The 23,176-nt window shown below is 37.6% G+C and overlaps 1 protein-coding gene across 5 annotated transcripts in view; it reads right to left on the reverse strand.

Annotated features, from left to right (window-relative positions):
* CROT (carnitine O-octanoyltransferase) overlaps window positions 1–23,176 on the reverse strand; it is a 105,676-nt gene that overhangs the window by 43,755 nt on the left and 38,745 nt on the right. For 4 of the 5 annotated variants that reach the window (XR_009505074.1, XM_059934017.1, XM_059934015.1 and 1 more), the window contains exons 11-17: window positions 21,017–21,100; window positions 20,497–20,604; window positions 20,140–20,270; window positions 13,143–13,266; window positions 11,564–11,642; window positions 11,381–11,474; window positions 11,140–11,259 (exon numbers count right to left, since the gene is read on the reverse strand). Coding sequence is in view for 4 of the 5 variants with exons in the window: in XM_059934017.1 (XP_059790000.1) it covers window positions 11,140–11,259; window positions 11,381–11,474; window positions 11,564–11,642; window positions 13,143–13,266; window positions 20,140–20,270; window positions 20,497–20,604; window positions 21,017–21,100 (740 nt within the window). In the remaining variant the exon portion in view is untranslated. Of the gene's footprint in view, window positions 1–6,231; window positions 6,720–11,139; window positions 11,260–11,380; window positions 11,475–11,563; window positions 11,643–13,142; window positions 13,267–20,139; window positions 20,271–20,496; window positions 20,605–21,016; window positions 21,101–23,176 lie in introns of those variants that run through there. The other variant, XM_059934013.1, reaches the window with a different exon arrangement.

A 23,176-nucleotide genomic window follows, 5' to 3' on the forward strand; every position in this document is an offset into this window, starting at 1 on the left:
AATGATAGCTTCATCCACCAGAGGGCAGACAGCAGAAGCAAGAAGAACTACAATTCTGCAGCCTGTGGAACAAAAACCACATTCACAGAAAGATAGACAAAATGAAAAGGCAGAGGACTATGTACCAGATGAAGGAATAAGATAAACCCCCAGAAAAACAGCAAAATGAAGTGGAGATAGGCAACCTTCCAGAAAAGAATTGAGAATGATAGTGAAGTTGATCCAGGACCTCAGAAAAAGAATGGAGGCAAAGATCAAGAAGATGCAAGAAATGTTTAACAAAGACCTAGAAGAATAAAAGAACAAACAAACAGAGAAGAACAATACAATAACTGAAATGAAAAATACACAAGAAGGAAACAACAGCAGAATAACTGAGGCAGAAGAACGGATAATGACCTGGAAGACAGCATGGTGGAATTCACTGCCACGGAACAGAATAAAAAAAAAGAATGAAAATAAATGAAGACCGCCTAAGAGACCTCTGGGACAACATTAAACACAACAGTTCACATTATAGAGGTCCCAGAAGGAGAAGCGAGAGAGAAAGGAGCAGAGAAAATATGTGAAGAGATTATAATCAAACACTTCCCCAACATGGGAAAGGAAATAGCCACCCAAGTCCAGGACAAAGAGAGTCCCAGGCATGATAAATCCAAGGAGAAACACGCCAAGACACATAGCAATCAAACTGACAAAAATTAAAGACAAAGCAAAATTATTTCAAGCAACAAGGAAAAAACAACAAATAACATACAAGGGAACTTCAATAAGGTTAACAGTTGATTTCTCAGCAGAAACTCTACAAGCCAGAAGGGAGTGGCATGATATATTTAAAGTGATGAAAGGGAAGAACCTACAACCAAGATTACTCTACCCAGCAAGGATCTCATTCAGATTTGATGGAGAAATCAAAAGCTTTACAGACAAGCAAAAGCTAAGAGAATTCAGCACCACCACACCAGCTCTACAACAAATGCTAAAGGAACTTCTCTAAGTGGGAAACACAAGAGAAGAAAAGGACCTACAAAAACAAACCCAAAACAATTAAGAAAATGGTAATAGGAACATACATATCAATAATTATCTTCAATGTGAATGGATTAAATGCTCCAACCAAAAGACACAGGCTCGCTGAATGGATGCAAAAACAAGACCCATATATATGCTGTCTACAGGAGACCCACTTCAGACCTAGGGGCACATACAGAGTGAAAGTGAGGGGATGGAAAAAGATATTCCATGCAAATGGAAATCAAAAGAAAGCTGGAGTAGCAATACTCATATCAGATAAAATAGACTTTAAAATAAAGAATGCTGCAAGAGACAAGGAAGGACACTACAGAATGATCAAGGGATCAATCCAAGAGGAAAATATAACAATTATAAATATATATGCACCTAAAATAGGAACACCTCAGTACATAAGGCGAATGCTAACAGCTATAAAAGACGAAATCGACAGTAACACAGTAATAGTGGAGGACTTCAACACCTCATTTACACCAATGGACAGATCATCCAGACAGAAAAGTAAAAAGGAAACACAAGCTTTAAATGACACAATAGACCAGTTAGATTTCATTGACATTTATAGGATATTCCATCCAAAAACAGCAGATCACACTTTCTTCTCGAGTGCACACAGAACATTCTCCAGGATAGATCACATCTTGGGTCACAAATCAAGCCTCGGTAAATATAAGAAAATTGAAATCATATCAAGCATTTTTTCTGACCACAGCGCTATGAGACTGGAAATCAATTACAGGGGAAAAAACGTAAAAAACACAAACACATGGAGGCTAAACAATACGTTACTAAATAACCAAGAGATCACTGAAGAAATCAAAGAGGAAATCAAAAAATACCTAGAGACAAATGACAATGAAAACATGACGATCCAAAACCTATGGGATGCAGCAAAAGCAGTTCTAAGAGGGAAGTTTATAGCAATACAATCCTACCTCAAGAAACAAGAAAGGTCTCAAATAAAGAATCTAACCTTACTCCTAAAGGAACTAGAGAAAGAAGAACAAACGAAACCCAAAGTTGGTAGAAGGAAAAAAATAATAAATATCAGAGCAGAAATAAATAGAAACAAAGAAAACAATAGCAAATATCAATAAAACTAAAAGCTGGTTCTTTGAGAAGGTAAACAAAATTGACAAACCTTTAGCCAGACTCATCAAGGAAAAGAGGGAGAGGACTCAAATCAATAAAATTAGAAATGAAAAAAGGAGAAGTTACAACGGACACTGCAGAAATACAAAGCATCCTAAGAGACTACTACAAGCAACTCTATGCCAATAAAAGGGACAACCTGGAAGAAATGGACAAATTTTTAGAAAAGTATAACCTTCCAAGACTGACCAGGAAGAAATAGAAAATATGAACAGACCTATCACAAGTAATGAAATTGAAACTGTGATTAAAAACCTTCCAACAAACAAAAGTCCAGGACCAGATGATTTCACAGGTGAAATCTACCAAACATTTAGAGAAGAGCTAACACCCATCCTTCTCAAACTCTTCCCAAAAACTGCAGAGGAAGGAACACTCCCAAACTCATTCTACGAGGCCACCATCACCCTGATACCAAAACCAGACAAAGATACTACAAAAAAAGAAAATTACTGACCAATATGATTGATGAATACATATGCAAAAATCCTCAACAAGATACTAGCAAACACACTCCAACAACACATTAAAAGGATCACGCAACATGATCAAGTGGGATTTATCCCAGGGATGCAAGGATTCTTCAACATACACAAATCAATCAATGTGATACACCATATTAACAGATTGAAGAATAAAAACCATATGATCATCTCAATAGATGCAGAAAAAGCTTTTGACAAAATGCAACACCCATTTATGATTAAAACTCTCTAGGAAGTGTGGACATAGAGGGAACCTACCTAAACATAATAAAGGCCATGTACGACAAACCCACAGCAAACATCATTCTCAATGGTGAAAAACTGAAAGCATTTCCTCTAAGGTCAGGAACAAGACAAGGATGTCCACTCTCGCCACTATTATTCAACATAGTTTTGGAAGTCCTAGCCACAGCAATCAGAGAAGAAAAAGAAATAAAAGGAATACAAATTGGAAAAGAAGAAGTAAAACTGTCACTGTTTGCAGATGATATGATACTGTACATAGATAATCCTAAAGATGCCGCGAGAAAACTACTAGAGCTAATCAATGCATTTGGTAAAGCTGCAGGATACACCATTAATGCACAGAAATCTCTTGCATTCCTATACACTAACAATGAAAGATCAGAAAGAGAAATTAAGGAAAGAATCCCATTCACCATTTCAACAAAAAGAATAAAATACGTAGGAATAAACCTACCTAAGGAGGTAAAAGACCTGTACTCAGAAAACTATAAGACACTGATGAAAGAAGTCAAAGACGACACAAACAGATGGAGAGATAGATACCATGTTTTTGGACTGGAAGAATCAATATTGTGAAAATGACTATACTACCCAAAGCAATCTACAGATTCAATGCAATCCCTATCAAATTATCAATGTCATTTTTTACAGAACTAGAACAAAAAATCTTATAATTTGTATGAAGACACAAAAGAGCCTGAATAGCCAAAGCAATTTTGAGGGAAAAAAACGGAGCTGGAGGAATCAGACTCCCTGACTTCAGACTATACTACAAAGCTACAGTAATCAAGGTAATATGGTGCTGGCACAAAAACAGAAATACAGATCAATGGAACAGAATAAAAAGCCCAGAGATAAACCCAGGCACCTATGGTTAACTAATCTATGAGAAAGGAGGCAAGGATACACAATGGAGAAAAGACAGTCTCTTCAATAAGTGGTGCTGGGAAAACTGGACAGTACATGTAAAAGGATGAAATTAGAACACTACCTAACACCATACACAAAAATAAACTCAAAATGGATTAAAGACCTAAATGTAAGACTGGACACTATAAAACTCTTAGAAGAAAACATAGGAAGAATACTCTTCGACATAAATCACAGCAAGTGTTTTTTGACCCACCTCCCAGGGTAATGGAAATAAAAACAAAAATAAACAGATGGGACCTAATGAAACTTCAAAGCTTTTGCACAGCAAAGGAAACCATAAACAAGACGAAAAGACAACCCTCAGAATGGGAGAAAATATTTGCAAATGAATCAACGGACAAAGGATTTTCTCCAAAATATATAAACAGCTCATGCAGCTCAATATTAAAAAAAAAAAAAACCCAATCCAAAAATGGGCAGAAGACCTAAGTAGACATTTCTCCAAAGAAGACATACAGAGGGCCAAGAGGCACATGAAAAGCTGCTCAACATCACTAATTATTAGAGAAATGCAAATCAAAACTAAAGTGAGGTATCACCTCACATCGGTTAGAATGGGCATCATCAGAAAATCTACAAACAACAAATGATGGCGAGGGTGTGGAGAATGCAACAGTGCATTCCCACCAAATGCACTGTTGGTGGGAATGTAAATTGATACAGCCACTATGGAGAACAGTATGGAGGTTCCTTAAAAAACTAAAAATAGAATTACCATATGACCCAGCAATCCCACTACTGGGCATACACCCAGAAAAAAACCGTAATTCAAAAAAGACACATGCACCCCAATGTTCACTGCAGCACTATTTACAGTAGCCAGGTCATGGAAGCAACCTAAATGCTCATCGACAGATGAACGGATAAAGATGTGGTACATATATACAATGGAATATTACTCAGCCATAGAAAGGAGTGAAATTGCGTCATTTGTAGAGACGTGGATGGACCTAGAGACTGTCATACAGAGTAAGTCAGAAAGAGAAAAGCAAATATCGTATATTAATGCATATATGTGGAATCTAGAAAAATGGTACAGATGAACTGGTTTGCAAGGCAGAAATAGAGACACAGATGTAGAGAACAAACATATGGACACCAAGGGGGGAAAGTGGGGGGGCGGGGGATGGTGGGATGAATTGGGAGATTGGGATTGACATATATACACTAATATGCATAAAACAGATAACTAATAAAAACCTACTGTATAAAAAAAGAAATAAAATAAAATTCAAAAAAAAAATTATTGGCTGAATATCCACATGCTGGGTGTTCATTAATTCCTCTAACAAATAATTTCACTTCACAACAAACATGGCATTGTTAGTTCTAAAAATAAAATAAAGTAAAATGCTATTTCAAAAATAAACCAATATTCTTTAGGTCACACATTTTCAAGCTTAACAGTGAATGAAAAAATTCCTTTCAGAGAATTTCCATGTATTGTTATTTCATTTGAAAACTATTTTGGGTGTATACATAGTAATGACTCATAAATGTACACTTTGAGATCTGACCTCTTTTCTGAGCTCCAAACATATATCCAACTGCCTACTGGCATATTCTCTTGTATATAAATTATAATAAATTCGTGTATTAGCAGAAATCTTGAAGTCACCATGTACAAAACAAAATTGTTGATTCTACCCTAACATGGCCATTGCCCCCCTAATTTTCTCCATCCCAATAAATGCCACCATCGGAATCAGCAATCCATCAGTAAATCTTACTGGTTCTACCTCCAAAATACCTCTCAAATACCTCCACTGCTCTCCACCCTCAGTATCAACTGCCTCCTTCAATGTATCATCCATGCTTCCTGATTTCCTTCATCTCATTCTTGCTCACAGTACGGTCCACCTAATTTATATTGCATGTAACAGCCAAGGATCCTTTTCACATGTAAATCAAATGTAACTTGCATGCTTAAAATTGGTAAAACGCTTCCCATTATTTTTAGGAGAAAGTCCAAACTCCTTAGCATGTTACAAGGCCCTACATCAACTGACCACCCCAACCAAATCAGTATCTCCAGGAGTGCTGTTTTTAAAGTTCTCCAGGTGATTCTCATGTGCACTCAGGGCTGAGAACACTGCCCTCCCTACCAGATTTAGCTCCTGTCTACCGCTCTTCAATCTCTTCTTCTACCACCCTCCCACTCAACTGTTAATGTATAGCCATAGTGCCTCTGTCCCTTAGAATTCCAAGCTCTTCCCTACCCTCAGACCTGTATGCTTACGTTAAACAACAAAGTCATTGTGAAACATTTACTGAGTGCAACATATTTATGAGGTATTGTTACAGAGCTGGGGATACAAAAACAAAGACCATGTTTGTGGGATTGTATTCTAGGAAGGAAAGATAGGTAACATGCAAATAAGTACATATACACACACACACACACACACGGTGGTTATAAATGTTAAAATGCAGCAGGTGTGTGTGGGGAAGGGGGGAAAATGCTATCTTAGATGGTCAGGGAAGGCCTCTCAGATGACAGCAAATATCTATCTGAAATAAGGGAGTCATCCTTGCACGTATTTCAAGGAAGAGACTACTAAGCAAAGGAAATCATGACCGACCGTGAAGGCCTTGAGGAGGGCGCTTGCCTGGCATGTTCAAGGTACAAGGGAATCAGGAGCAGCCTTGTAGGAGACAAGGTCAGAGAGGTAGATGAGACCTAGATCATGTAGGGTCTCTCAGGAGGACTCTGGATCTTACGTGAGTGAAAGAAAAAGCCCTCAGAGGGTTCTGAGTAGGAGAACAATATGAGTTGAGTTCCATTTGGCCATCAGGGCTGCTGTGTAGAGAATGGTCTCTAGGGAAGGACAGGTGGAAGCAAGAAGACCGCAGAGAACCTGTTGCAGTGACCTAAGTGGGAGAAGACAGTGGCTCAGCCAGGGTGGCAGAGTTGGAGAGAGCAAGCAGGGATCAGATTCTGGAGCACTGTCTTCCTGGCTATTCGTATGACAAATTCCTTCACCTCCTTAACATCTCAGTTTCATTATCCCTCCCTCACACACCTTCCCTGACCACATACTATATAAAGCAGTGCTCTGTCTCTCTACCAGTTTGTCTCTATTACCACAACAATTTGATTATTTGCTCTACAACATTCATCACTATTTGCAGTTATCCTGCTTATTTGTTTGCTCTTGTTCCTGTTTCCCAAGTAGAAAATACTATCTTTAAGAAAGGGGTTTTGTCTGTCTTGTGTCCTTACCACCTAAAACAATCCTTGGCACATTGTAAGTTCTCATTAAATATTTCCTGAATAAGTGAATGGAAACTGTCCCAGGATCATTAAAAATACATTTTCCAAAAAGTCAAAGAGCTGAGGCATATCTGGCTTAAACTCTTATCACTGCATGCAATGTAACATCCACGACTTGTCAGAGAATATGTTAGAATCCTTAGTTATTCTCTGTATATGATGATGATTTTGGACCTGGTAAAGGATAAACATGGCTAATAAGATCCATGTTTAACCTTTATCATTCAACCTTTAATTTGTAGATTAATGTATAGAAACTGAATACTATGGGAATACATCATTAAGACTTAGATGCCAATGAATAAAAGCACCCCTGGTATGCACAAATCACGCTTGACATGGAGACAGATGATAAAATTTTGAAAAAATAACACTGACTGTAAACTCTTTAAAAAAGGAAAAATAGAAAAACAGTACCTTAGAAACTGAACTATGTCACACATTTTTTTTTTTTAATTTATCTTTATTTATGGCTGTGTTGGGTCTTCGTTTCTGTGCGAGGGCTTTCTCTAGTTGCGGCAAGCGGGAGCCACTCTTCATCGCGGTGCGCGGGCCTCTCACTATCGCGGCCTCTCTTGTTGCGGAGCACAGGCTCCAGACGCGCAGGCTCAGTAGTTGTGGCTCACGGGCTGAGTTGCTCCGCAGCATGTGGGATCTTCCCAGACCAGGGCTCGAACCCGTGTCCCCTGCATTGGCAGGCAGGTTCTCAACCACTGCGCCACCAGGGAAGCCCTTTTTTTTTTTAAAGAAGATAGAATTTATTAGAGGGAAGGGTCGCTGCCAGAACAGTGGGCTGACTTCCTATTCCGAACATGTGCTATTAGTCAGTTTTTATAGCAAGAGAACAAAGGAATGGTCCGAGGTGAAAATTTCATTTACTGATTGGTCGAGGCACATATACCTTCCTTCTATAGAGTGGGAGTGGGACAGGGCAGATGCCTTTCCTTATTTGGGACAGGTCCCATCGCCCAGGTGGGCTCAGGAATTTCATAACCATCGCAACATGGTGGGGAGGGTGATTAAGAGTCCAGTAGGGGGTGTGACGCTGAAACGTTTTCAGGCAGGGTGGTCCTTTGTCCTTGAAGCACCCTTGTCCTTGGAGCACCACAGCACAGAGTCTTGCTCACTGGACCACCAGGGAAGTCCCAGGAGGCTGATATTTAGAGAGGAAATTCCGATGGAACATATAGATGTTTAAAGGGAATTGCTGTGATGTTTGCCACGTGGTATGCAATGTCACTCTTCTTCCACACCTTCTCCAAAAAATCTTCAGTAAAACTTTATGGCTCCATCATGTACAGCAGACTGGAACTGGTCTCCTAGCATTGCATTTAAACACTGAATGCAGCCTAGAGTGGACCAAGGGTGAGAGCTCTGGTTACCGTTGGGGGCCTTGCCACATCTGGCCCCATCCGATTTTTTTTTTTTTAAACATCTTTATTGGAGTATAATTGCTTTACAATGGTGTGTTAGTTTCTGCTTTATAACAAAGTGAATCAGTTATACATATACATATGTCCCCGTATCTCTTCCCTCTTGCGTCTCCCTCCCTGCCACCCTCCCTATCCCACCCCTCTAGGTGGTCACAAAGCACTGAGCTGATCTCCCTGTGCTATGCGGCTGCCTCCCACTAGCTATCTATTTTACATTTGGTAGTGTATATATGTCCATGCCACTCTCTCACTTTGTCCCAGCTTACCCTTCCCCCTCCCCGTATCCTCAAGTCCATTCTCTAGTAGGTCTGCATCTTTATTCCCGTCTTGCCCCTAGGTTCTTCTGACCATTTTCTTCTTTTTTTTTTTAGATTCCATATATATGTGTTAGCATACAGTATTTGTTTTTCTCTTTCTGACTTACTTCAATCTGTATGACAGTCTCTTGGTCCATCCACCTCACTACAAATAACTCCATTTCGTTTCTTTTTATGGCTGAGTAATATTCCATTGTATATATGTGCCACATCTTCTTTATCCATTCATCTGTCAGTGGACACTTAGGTTGCTTCCATGTCCTGGCTATTGTAAATAGAGCTGCAATGAACATTTTGGAACATGACTCTTTTTGAATTATGGTTTTCTCAGGGTATATACGCAGTAGTGGGATTGCTGGGTCATATGGTAGTTCTATTTTTAGGGTTTTTTAAAAAATTATTTATTTATTTATTTTTATTTTTGGCTGTGTTGGGTCTTCGTTTCTGTGCGAGGGCTTTCTCCAGTTGCGGCAAGCGGGGGCCACTCTTCATCGCGGTGCGCGGGCCTCTCACTATCGCGGCCTCTCTTGTTGCGGAGCACAGGCTCCAGACGCGCAGGCTCAGTAATTGTGGCTCAAGGGCCCAGTTGCTCCACAGCATGTGGGATCTTCCCAGACCAGGGCTCGGACCCGTGTCCCCTGCACTGGCAGGCAGATTCTCAACCACTGCACCACCAGGAAAGCCCTATTTTTAGTTTTTTAAGGAACCTCCATACTGTTCTCCATAGTGGTTGTATCAATTTACATTCCCACCAACAGTGCAAGAGGGTTCCCTTTTCTCCACACCCTCTCCAGCATTTATTGTTTGTAGATTTTTGGATGATGGCCATTCGACTGGTGTGAGATGATATCGCACTGTAGTTTTGATTTGCATTTCTCTAATGATTAATGATGTTGAGCATTCTTTCATGTGTTTGTTGGTAATCTGTATATCTTCTTTGGAGAAATGTCTATTTAGGTCTTCTGCCCATTTTTGGATTGGGTTGTTTGTTTTTTTGATATTGAGCTGCATGAGCTGCTTGTAAATTTTGGAGATTAATCCTTTGTCAGTTGCTTCATTGGCAAATATTTTCTCCCATTCTGAGGGTTGTCTTTTTGTCTTGTTTATGGTTTCCTTTGCTGTGCAAAAGCCTTTAAGTTTCATTAGGTCCCATTTGTTTATTTTGTTTTTATTTCCATTTCTCTAGGAGGTGGGTCAAAAAGGATCTTGCTGTGATTTATGTCATAGAGTGTTCTGCCTATGTTTTCCTCTAAGAGTTTGATAGTGTCTGGCCTTACATTTAGGTCTTTAATCCATTTTGAGTTTATTTTTGTGTATGGTGTTAGGGAGTGTTCTAATTTCATTCCTTTACAGGTAGCTGTCCAGTTTTCCCAGCACCACTTATTGAAGAGGCTGTCTTTTCTCCACTGTATATTCTTGCCTCCTTTATCAAAGATAAGGTGTCACACATATTATTTTTCCCATTTTTCACATTCCACCTGAAATGCCTCGAAGCCTGCTCTCTTCTTATTCATACGGTGCTATATGTAGCCCCATTATCTTAATTCCCAAGCTCTGACAGACCCCTGTGAAGAGACGGCCAGACTCTGTGAAAGGGGACTTTCCATGCCTTTCTGGCAATTCGCTATTACCTTGTTCTCCACCTCTCTTTCCCCTACCAGGTTTTAGTATTTTCTTTCTCATTCTTTCCACAAATTTAAGTCAAACCCCATACAACCAAAATGAAATGCATCTGAATTGGTAAAACATCCTTTTCTGAACAAAAATTAATTTACCTTGTCTCGTGTCTTGGTCTCATTAGTATTGTCTATGACTGCACTAACCACCACATATTTACAGACCATCAAATTTTATCTGAACTTGTCATCAAATATCTTGGGTAGAACAAATATGGTAATATGTGTACTGATTTTGGAGGATGATGATGACGTGATCTCTGAGTCAACCTGAAACAGTGCTCTGCACAAAACACCTAAAGGACTGATTTGACAAATGTCTCAAAAGCAGGAAAGAGAAACAAATACGCATTAAACGCCTAAGTGGTAAAAAATAATTGCCCATGCAGCAAGTGACAGATGACAACACCATCAGAATCACAGTGTAGGAAAGACAAACAACAAGAGTGAGCACAGTTAAGAATAATAAAGATGTTAAAAAAATAAAATAAAATACATAAAACACTATTCTAAAAAAAAATTTATAGATGCAAATAAAATATACTAAAATAAAAAATAAAAAAAATTAAAAAATAAAAAGAGCAGCCTCACCTGTCATCTCTGATATGATAGAAAAATCCATAGCCATTGTGTACCATGGGAACCACCACTCCCTGGACTCTTAAATAACCAATCAGACTTGTTGAGAGAACAAAGTTTCCACCTCCTCCACTGTATGGCACAAAGAAAGGATATTTTACTAGGCTTACAGAAGCTTACATTGTTTCTAAAAAGCTTTTAACATTCAGGAAGAAAGAAACTGATGAGGTTACAAAACACTACGTTATATTACCTTCTGGAGAAAAGTGGGTCTGTAAAGAGTTCTGGAACAGGGAGACATTCCTCTTTTGCTATGAGTGAGAGACCTAACAGATGACGGTCAAATCCTGCAATAAAACCCCAAACCTGAAGTTAGAAAAATGTTTTCAGCACAAGAGAATTTTTTTTTAAGTCAGAAAAAAAACAGTATATGTACCTTTTCCAGTTGAACAATCTTTCATCATTTTATTATGTTTTGCAAAAGCTTCTAACATCCTGTGCTGCTGCTCAAAAAGCTGTGTTAAAAATCAAGAGATACTTCAATAACAAAATGTACAGAAACCAAACAAAAAACCTGAGCTCAAAGTAATTAGAATTTGGCAGGACTTCCCTTGGGGCACAGTGGTTAAGAATCCGCCCGTCAGTGCAGGGGATACGGGTTCAAGCCCTGGTCCGGAAAGATCCCACGTGCCGTGGAGCAACTAAGCCCGTGCGCCACAACTACTGAGCCTGTGCTCTAGAGCCCGCAAGCCACAACTACTGAGCCTACGTGCCACAACTACTGAAGCCCGCACGCTTAGAGCCCGTGCTCCACGACAAGAGAAGCCACCGCAATGAGAAGCCCGCGCACCGCAACAAAGAGCAGCCCCCACTTGCTGCAACTAGAGAAAGCCCGGGCACAGCAACGAAGACCCAACGCAGCCAAAAAATTCATTCATTAATTAATTTTTTAAAAAAGTAATTAGAATTTGGGTAATTTGGGAGAGAAAAAAGATTCTGAGGAAGACCTTGAGATGTATAACTTTTCTGTCTTTTTCCTGACTTCTTCCACTGTCTTTTTTAATTTTTATTTTATATTGGAGTATAGTTGTAAGTTGTTGTGTTTCAGGTGTACAGCAAAGTGATATAGCTATACATATACATTTATCCATTCTTTTTCAGATTTTTTTTCCCCATTTAGGTTATTATAGACTATTGAGCAGAGTTCTCTGTGCTATACAGTAGGTCCTTGTTGGTCATCTATTTTAAATATAGCAGTGTGTATACGTCAATCCCAAACTTCCAATCTATCCGTCCCCCCTACCCTTACCTACCCTTACCTTTTCCTCTGCCTTTTCTTTCCTATATGCCCTGCAACTTGATTATTTCTTTCCCAGAACGAGAAAATAGAAACTTGTGGGCAGCACTGAAGTGATATTAACAAGTGTAAAGACAGAAGCAATTACGATTTCAAAACTAAAGCATAGTTGTACAAAAATGATAATGAAGCAGCTCTATGAAATTAAAATAAGTTAACATACATAACTATGTCAATCAAAACTAAAGAAACAAATGCAATACCAAAATAGCAGTGGGAAGGAACTACCCTTTTGTGTAAATGCTTAAAGTATAAAACAAAACATATAAAGCTGTACTGGTTCTAATATACAAAAAAAAATCTGATTTCAAAAACGTTCAACCACATCAAGAAAAGCTTCCTTTTAAAGGCACTTTAGGAAAGTCTACATTTTATGGGTGTTATCTAAAGGTAGATTAACAGTAGTGAAATACTCAAGGTGTTGAAGTTACTTTGCCTAGAATATGACACAAATGGGTTTCTTATCAGGTCTTCCCTGTTTCTTATTCTTTCCAAGTATACACTTCATTGGCAAATGAAGAAATGTTTGAAAGTTTCCAGAAAAAAAAGATTTGAAAATATTTCACTGATCCAGGGATTTGAAGAAGTTAGTTATTTAAGAGCCAAGTTTCCTTTAGAACAGACAAATTCTGTTAATTTTTTCTTTTCAAATACTCACACTGGTAGAAGGATCCTGCATGGATTGGCACCATCTGACTGCTTCTACTGTACACGATCGCACAGTCTCTGTACGGCCATGATAAAAGTATCTTGTCATAGCTGTTTCATAGCAGCAACCAGGGCTACAAGAAAAAATGAAAATAAGAGAATGTATCATGAGAAAGAAAATGCTCTAATGTTATTACAAAGAGAGTTTACCTAATAAAGCTGGCTTTGGTCAGAGACTAAATTCTACAATACAGACTACGATTGAGATTTTCAGTAACAACGAGGCTGTTTTCAACATCAAAGAGCAAAAAGTACTGTGGCCTGGTATAACAGGAAATGTTTCAAAGGCTTGGCTGCTGTCAGGTTGTGTACATTGGCGTCTGTGGCAGGTGGCCTCTGAGATGCCCCCAGTGATCCCTGCCTCCTGCAGATGCCCTGGTATAACCCCTCATGCTGTGTGTGGGATGGATTTAGTGTCTTCCTTCTAATGAAAGGAATATGACAAAAGTAATGAGATGTCACTTCTGAAATCAGGTTACAAAGAGAGCTCTCTCATCTCCTTACTCTGAGGAAAGCCTGCTGCCATGCTGGGAGTTGCCCTGTAGAGAGGCCCAGGTGGCAAGAAACAGAGAGAGGCCTCTGGACAACAGCTTGGGAGGAAATGAACCTTATTAATAACCATGTGAGTGAGACTGTATGCGGATCCTCTTTAAGGGGTGCCTTCAGATGAAGACACGGTCCTGGCTGACACCCTGACTACAACCTGACAAGAGACCTGAAGCCAGAGGCACCCAGCTAAGCTGTGCCTGGACTCCTGACAGACAGAAAATGTAAGTTGATAAATGTTTGTTGTTCTAAGCTACTAAGATACGGGGTAACAGAGTCCTTGGCCTTTAGTTTCCTCCTACAGAACATGAATGACTCTAGAATTAAGTAAAAGCATTATTTAAGAAGTTCCCTAGAATGATGACTGTTTTCCTGGGGTGGAGAATGATATAACAATTTTTGGTACAAAGCTCTCTTACTTTCCTGGTGATAGGAATTTAGAGTTAAGGCAATCAAATGGAAGAGTAAAAGGTCTGAACGTGGGCACTAAGAGTGCTCAAACAGTTTTTTTTTTTGGCCGTGACATGCGGCTTGTGGGATTTTAGTTCCCTCACCAGGGATTGAACCCAGGTCCACGGCAGTGAAAGCACCAGGTCTTAACCACTGGACCGCCAGGGAATTCCTGCAAACAGTTATTGAGCCTCCTCTGTTCAGTGTTTCTATAAGACTGTCTCCCTGAGCTGAAATAGTATCCTTTCAAAATGTGAAGGAGAAAGTGTAAATAAAAATTTAAACCACCACTAAAATAGCATTCTTTAAAAAACAAAGATAAACGCAGTAAGAATGAATGACAAAAAAGCACTACTCTGCAACCTGTAATGAAATAATAGATCTTGGTAATGATCATCAATGGCCACTAAAACCATTAGGTAAAAAAATCAGGGAGGAAACTTTATAATGGATGTTGGCTAACAATTGAACTCAACCTCAATCTGAACAGGATGCGATAGGAAACAAATAATATTAACTATTTGATTTACTGTTATAAAAAATAATAACAATAATCGATTACTAGTCTCAAGTTGCCAAATCTAACTACCAGTTTATAGGAAACATGGGAGACAGAACAACAATGTTTAACAGTTTTTTTTACTTAAAGGGCAAATACGTAAAACAGTAATATAAATTTATGTTAACGGACACACAACGTAAAAAGATGTAATCTGTGATAAAATAAAGAGGGCGGTACAGAGATGGATAAAAGCACAGTGTTTGTATACTATTAAAAGTAAGCTGGTATTATTCAAACTAGGTTGTTATAAATTTAAGATGTTAAATGTAATTTCCAAGGTAGCCATAAAGAAAATGGCTTAAAAAATACAAAGAAATAGGGAAATCAAAATGGTACACTACACAAAAAAAATCAAAATCACTACTACCAAAAAAGAAAGTAATGGAGGAACTGAAGAACAAAAACATGTATGCCCTACAGAATACACAGCTAAATGGCAGAATTCTCCCTCCTTATCAGTAACTCTCCAATCAAAGGCAGAGATTGGCAAGATGAAAAAAAACATCATCTATATACTGTCCACAAGAGATTCTGTTTAGAAACAAAGACAGTAAGAGGTTATAAGTAAAATGATGAAAAAAGATAGTAACCAAAAGAGAGTTTGAGTGGCTATACAATTTTTTTTTCCATTAGGAGTGGCTGTATATATATATCAGACAAAATATATTTTAAGTAAAAAGGTTGAATGAGACAAACAGGACATTATTTACTGATAAAAGGCTTAATTAATCAAGATATAACAATTATAAAAATATATGCACCAAACAACAGAGCTATAAGATATATGAAACAAACACTGACAGAATTGAAGAGAGAACTAGACAGCTCCACAACAATAGTTGCAGACTTCAATACCCAACTTTCAATAATGGATAAAACACATAGAAAGAAGATCTAATAAGGAAAGAGAAGACTTGAACAACACTATAAATAACTACACCTAAAAGACATATATAGAATATGCCACGAAGGAACAGCAGAATACAAATTCTTCTCAAGTGCACATAGAACATTCTCCAGGATAGACCGTATATTAGGCCACAGGATGAGTCTCAATAAATTTAAAAAGATTGGAATCATACAAAGTATCTTCTTCAATGGCAATGGGATTTGCTAAAAATCAAAGCTAAAAAGCAGTAACAAGAAAAACTGAAAAATTCACAAATATGTAGAAATAAAACAACAAACTCTTAACCAAGTGTTCAGGGAGAAATCACAAGGTAAATTAGAAAACACCTTGTGATGAATGAAAAGTAGAACATACCACAATTTATGGAATAAAGCAAAAGCACTGTTCAGAGGCAAATTTATGGCTCTAAATACTTACATTAAAGAAGAAGATCTCAAATCAGTAAACTAACTGCACACCTTAAGTAATTAAAAAAAAGAAGAGCAAACTAGCCCCAAAGCTGGCAAAAAAAGAAATTAATTAAGATTACAGTAGAGATAAACAAAATACAGAAATGAAAAATAAAGTTAACTAAACCAAAAGTTGGTTCTTTGCAAAGATCAACGAAATTGACAAGCTTTTAGCTACACTAAGGAAAAAAAGGGAGAAGACTCCAATTACTACAATCAACTATGAGAAAGAGGGCATTACTACTGACTTTACAGAAATAAAAAGGATTGTAAGAGAATATTATGAACAACTGTATACAATAAACTGGATAGCCTAGATGAAATGGACATATTCTGAGAAACACACAAACTACCAAATCTAACTCAAGAAAAAATAGAAATCTGACTAGATGTATAACAAGTAACAAGATGAATGAGCAATCAAAAACCTCCCAACAAAGGTAAGTCCTGGACCAGATGGCTTCACTGATGAATTCCAATACTTAAAGAATTAACACCAATCCTTCTCAAACTCTTCCAAAAACACTGGTGAGGAGGGACCATTTCCTTACTCATAATATGAGGCCAGCATTACCCTGATATCAAAACCAGGCAAAGACACTGCAAGAAAAGACACTATAGACCATTATCCATTATGAATATAGATGCAAAAATTCTCAACAAATTACTAGCAAACTGAATTCAGCAGCAGATTAAAACGATGATACACCATGACCAAGTGGGATTCATCCCAGAAATGCAAGGATGGTTCAACATATGAAAATCAATGTAATATACTACATTAATAGAATGAAGAAAAAGACCTATATGATCATCGCAACTGATAAAGAAAAAGCCTTTGACAAAATCCAACCTATCTCTATTCACAGATATGTGGTCTTATACATAAAATGCTAAAGAGTCCACAAAAAACTGTTAGAGCTAATAAACGAATTCAGCAGTTTTAGGATATAAGTCAACATGCAAAAATCAGTTGCATTTCCATACACTAGCAATAAATAATCTGAAAAGAAAATCAAGAAAACAATTTACAACAGCATCAAAAAGAATCAAATACTTAGGATTAAGTTTAACCAAGGAGGCAAAAAGACCTGTACACCAAAAAGTACAAAACACTGAAAGAAATTTAAAAAGACATAAATAAATGCAAAGGGACCCCATGTTCATGGATTAGAAGACTTAACATTGTTAAGATGACAATACTACTAAAAGAGATCTACAGATGCAACGCAATCTCTATCAAAATCCCAACGACATTTTTACAAAACTGGGAAAACCCATCCTAAAATTCATATGGAATTTCAAGGAACCCAGAGTTGCCAGAACAATCTTCTTTTCAAGAACGAAGGTGAAGGGGACTTCCCTGGTGGTCCAGTGGTAGAGAATCCGCCTTCCAACGCAGGGGACGCAGGTTCAACCCCTGGTCAGGGAACTAAGATCCCACATGCCTTGGGGCAACTAAGCCCGTGTGCCACAACTACTGAGTTCGCGCGCCTCAACTAGAGAGCCTGCATGCTGCAAACTACAGAGCCCGCGTGCCCTGGAGCCTGCACGCCACAACTAGAGAAGAGAAAACCCACAGGCCACAACTAGAGAGAAGCCCGTGCGCCACAACGAAGAGCCCACGCACCTCAAAGCAAAGATCCCGCATGCGTCAATGAAGGTCCTGCATGCCGCAACTAAGATCCAACACAGCCAAAAATAATAAATAAAATAAATAAATAAATAATAAATAAATCTTAAAAAAAAAAAAAAGAACAAAGGTGAAGTACTCATTAGTTCCAGATTTCAAAACTTACTGCAAAGCTACAATAATCAAAACAGTGTTGTATGAACACAAGAAGAGACACATTGAACAACACATTGACCCAGAAACAAACCCTCACATCTATGGTCAATTGATTTTGGACAAGAGTGTCAAGACCACTCAATAGGGAAAAGACAGTCTCTTCACAAATAATGCTAAGAAAACTGGATATCCATATGCAAAAGAGTGAATTTTGATCCTTACCATACCCCCTACACAAAAATTAACTCAAAATGGATCAAAGACCTAAAGTAAGAGCTAAAACTATAAAACTCTTAGAAAAAAACATATGGGGAAAGTTTTGTAATACTGGATTTGGCAATGATTTCTTGGATATGACACCAAAAGCACAGGCAACAAATGAAATAAACAGATAAATTGGTCATCAAAATTTAAAACTTTGTGCATCAAAGCATACTATCAAGAGAATGAAAAGACAACCTGCAGAATGAGAGAAAGTATTTGCAAAACACCTATCTGATAAGGGTTTCATATCTACAATACATAAAGAAGCCTTAAAATTCAACAACAAAATGACAACCGAATTACCAAATGCACAAAGGATTTAAATAGACATTTTGCCAAAGAAGATATACAAATGGCCAATAAACACACAAAGATATTCAGCCTCATTAGTCATTAAGGAAATGCAAATAAAAACCACAATAAGATACCACTTCACAAGTACTCTGGATGGCTTTTTTTTTTTTAAAACAGAAAAGTAAGTGTTGGCAAGGATGTGGAACAATTGTACATTACTTTGTATATTGATGGTGGGAATGTAAAAACAGTATCCACTGTGGAAAACAGTTGGGCAGTTCCTCAAAAGTTAAACATAGAATTACCACACAGCCCAGCAATTCCACTCCTAATTATTGACTCAAAAGAATTGAAAACAGGGATTCAAACCAATACATGTATGTGAATGTTCACAGCAGTGTTATTCACAATAGCCAAAAGGCAGAAACAACCCAAGCGTTTATCAACAGATGAATGGATAAACAAAATGTGGTATATTCATACAATGGAATATTATTCAGCCATAAAAGAACAAACATTGAAAATACTATCCTAAGTGAAACAAGCCAGATACAAAAGGACAAATAATGTATAATTCCACTTAGAGGAAATATCCAGAACAGGCAAATTCATACAGACAGAAAGTGGATTAGAGATTACCAGGGGTTGGGATAGAAGAGAGAATAGGAAATTTTTGCTTAGAGTTTCTGTTTGGGGTGGTTAAAAAAAAGTTTGGAAATAGATAGTGGTGATGGTTGCACAACAGAGTCGATGTAATTAATGCCACTGGATTATATACTTAAAAATAGTTAAAATGGCAAGTTTTATTTTATTTATATTTTACCACAATAAAAGAAGATAACTGACTGTTGAAGGCAAAATTAGTAGTGCATCATGAGGTTGTTAACATATGTACAAGTATAATGTATGACAACAATAGCACAAAGAATGAGGTAAGCATAATAGAAACATTCTGTTTTAAGATTCTTTCATTATACTTTAAGTGGAAAATATCTGAAGGTAGATTGCAAGTTTAAAGATGTATTTTGTAAAACCCTACTGATAGAAAAAAAAAAAACCAGTGTAGCTGATAATGGAGATAAAAGGAAAAATTTTAAAAAACTAGGAATTCAAAAGAAGATAAAAAAACAAAGAAGAAACGAAAAATAGATGGGATAAAGAGAAACAGCACGACTGTAGACTTAAACCCAACCTTATTGATAATTATATTAAATGTAAATGATCTAAACACCACATTTGCAGATACATATTCTCAGGTAAAATTTTAAAAAGGAATATCAAAGAGCTTCCACTTCTGCTTAGGATGTAGAAAGTCATAACATACCATCTCTCCTATCCTAAAAATGAGTAAAGACTGTCTAATCTATAAAACCATACCTTTTCATGAAACCACTTGAAAACAGGCTGCAAGAAAACCAAGCAATCTGAATTCCAAAGAATGACACATCTCTCTCAGAAGAGAGCAGGCACTTCAAAAGTATCAAGGTAATGAAAAACAAGGAAAGACTATTAAAGTGTCACAGATGGAAACTCTAATAACACTGTTGATGAAAGTACAAATTAGGGCACAGTGCCAACTGGGAAAAACGTAAGAAAAAACACTGGGGAGTTACGACAGAATAGCTATAGTAAAGACAGCCTTGGACTTCAAGACTATGAAAATGGAAAATGAATGGTCCTCACCGTCCATGAAGTCTATAATAGGCCAGCTGAAGTGCCAGCTGAACAAAGGTATCAGGGTGAAGCTTCTTCTTCTTGGTTAGCTTCTTGCCAAAAGATGTAAAGGCATAGACCAAAAGCTGCAGATCAGATGCCTAACAAAAAGAATTAAATACGAACAGTGAAAAAACACCTAAGGAGAATACCCCAAAGATAAGCAAAATATCATTTGCATTAAAATAATCATCAGACATAAAGAAAGGTATTAAAGTTGTAATTTTTAAATGTTTTATGCCGTCATACTTGGATGATAGCCAAATATTCATATATAGTAGTTACAAGATAAAGTATTACTATCAAAGAGAAAAGTGAAAAATCTACCTGCTTGAAATATTGGGCTTTAGCTTGGTTGATGTCATTTAATACTTTTTCATCCACAGTGAAAACAAGCTCCTCTGGAAGTGGTATATCCCGTACTTCATCTGAACCCTGAAAATAGGGAAAACTTAAAAATATTATATCTATAAAAATATGAGGAGGGCTTCCCTGGTGGCGCAGTGGTTAAGAATCTGCCTGCAGGGGACACGGGTTCGAGCCCTGGTCTGGGAAGATCCCACATGCTGTGGAGCAACTAAGCCCATGCACCACAACTACTCAGCCTGTGCTCTAGAACCTGTGAGCCACAACTACTGAAGCCTGTGCGCCTAGAGCCTGTGCTCCGCAACAAGAGAAGCCACCACAATGAGAAGCCCACGCACCGCAACGAAGAGTAGCCCCCACTCACCACAACTAGAGAAAGCCCATGCGCAGCAATGAAGACCCAATGCAGCCAAAAATAAAATAAATAAATTTATTTAAAAAATTATGAGGAGAAAGGGATGAAATATTTGTTCTAACATACCGTCCATCTTCCTTCACTCTCAAAAATTTTCTGATCAACATAATAGCTGATGCTTACGATAACCATTGCATCATAAGGAGCATGCTAAAATGAAAATACACAAGATTTTGAATAAGTTTTGTGAGTTAAAACTTGACCCATCCTTAGAAAACTAAAAATAGAAGTACCATACGACCCAGCAATCCCACTACTGGGCATATACCCTGAGAAAACAATAATTCAAAAAGAGTCATGTACCACAATGTTCACTGCAACTCTAGTTACAATAGCCAGGACATGGAAGCAACCTAAGTGTCCATCGACAGACGAATGGATAAAGAAGATGTGGCACATACATACAATGGAATATTACTCACCCATAAAAAGAAATGAAAATGAGTTATTTGTAGTGAGGTGGATGGACCTAGAGTCTGTCATACAGAGTGAAGTAAGTCAGAAAGAGAAAAACAAATACCATATGCTGACACATATATATGAAATCTAAAAAAAAAAAAAAAAAAATTGGTTCTGAAGAACCTAGGGGCAGGGCAGGAATAAAGACACAGATGTAGAGAATGGACCTGAGGACACGGGGAGGGGGAAGGGTAAGCTGGGACGAAGGACGAAGTGAGAGAGTGGCATGGATATATATACACTACCAGATGTAAAATAGATAGCTAGTGGGAAGCAGCTGCATAGCACAGGGAGATCAGCTCGGTGCTTTGTGACCACCTAGAGGGGTGGGGTAGGGAGGGTGGAAGGGAGATGCAAGACGGAGGAGATATGGGGATATATGTATATGTATAGCTGATTCACTCTGTTATAAAGCAGAAACTAACACACCATTGTAAAGCAATTATACTCCAATAAAGATGTTAAAAAAATTAAAAAATTTTTAAAAATGGAAAAATAAATAAAAATTAGAGAAAATAAAAAATAAATATTAGATGTTTTAAAAAAATAAAATAAAAACAAAGTATCTCTTTAAATTTTTACTTTATAAAAAGTGGAAGACATTGAAGGGTTATGAACAGAGCACTAACATGATTTGTCTTACAATTTAAAAGGATCACTCTGATGGTTGTGTTGAGTTAAAAAGAGAGTGTAATGGGAAATGAACAGCATTATGCATTTGGCAAAACCATAAAGTTGTACAACATAAATAGTGAAACAATGTAAACTATGTAATTCGGTTAATAATAATGTATCAGTATTGGTTCATTGAATGTAAAAACATATACCAATGCAAGATATCAATGAAAGGAAAAACGGGGTGCAGGAAAGAGAGCAAGTGAGCATTTTGTACTTTCTGCTTAATTTTCCTGTAAATCTGGAATTTGCTCTAAAAAGTAAAGTCTACTAACTAAAAAAAAAAAAAAAAAAACTTGACCCAATATTTTATTTTCACCTTCCCTCCACTCTTAACACATAATAAAATGCAGAATTCTCAAATGCCTCACCTTGTAATGATAAAGAGATGGATATTCCACAGTATAGTAACTGATGTATTTTATTTTCTGAGAAAGAACAAATATTTAAAGTCGGAAGCACCTAATTAGGGCTCTTGAGGTAATGGGAAGGGATGTAAACATGAATAATCTAGAGAAAATAACTGCTATCTGTATTGGAAGTCAAAGGAGGTATACACATGTACATATACAATGCTAAAATGTTCTGGAATTGTAAAAGCACTATGGAAAAGCAGATGGGGGTGGCAGACTAAATCTGAAGGCTAAATGGAGGATGGGTATGAACTTCTTTTGGTAAACACACAGTCCACTAGATAAGTATTTAAAAGCATAATGATTTTGTGTACATATCTATAAGAGTGTTCAATGTGGCAGAAATAATTCTCAATGTTTAAGGAATGTGGGGAAGATGCGCTGAGTTACAGGGATGTCATAGTTTTGACAGCTGTATTTAGAGACAGGAACTGTGGCTAGTGAATTTTCCCATCATTTATTCTGGAGGATAAACTTTTTGCCTTATCTTCTCCATGTTCTTTTGATGACAATTACATCACATGGGGTTTTTCCCCTCTGGGTTAAGGCTACCACTTTACATTACACACCATTACCATTCATGAACTGAAAGCGACACCGCTAGCCTTGGAGAGAAAGAAGGGAGGTTTAAGATATGAATCCAGCACACTTGGGCCCAGTTTCAGAGGGTGTAATTAGG

Source organism: Balaenoptera ricei, chromosome 9 (assembly GCF_028023285.1).
Source record: "Balaenoptera ricei isolate mBalRic1 chromosome 9, mBalRic1.hap2, whole genome shotgun sequence".
Taxonomy (NCBI): Eukaryota; Metazoa; Chordata; class Mammalia; order Artiodactyla; family Balaenopteridae; genus Balaenoptera; species Balaenoptera ricei.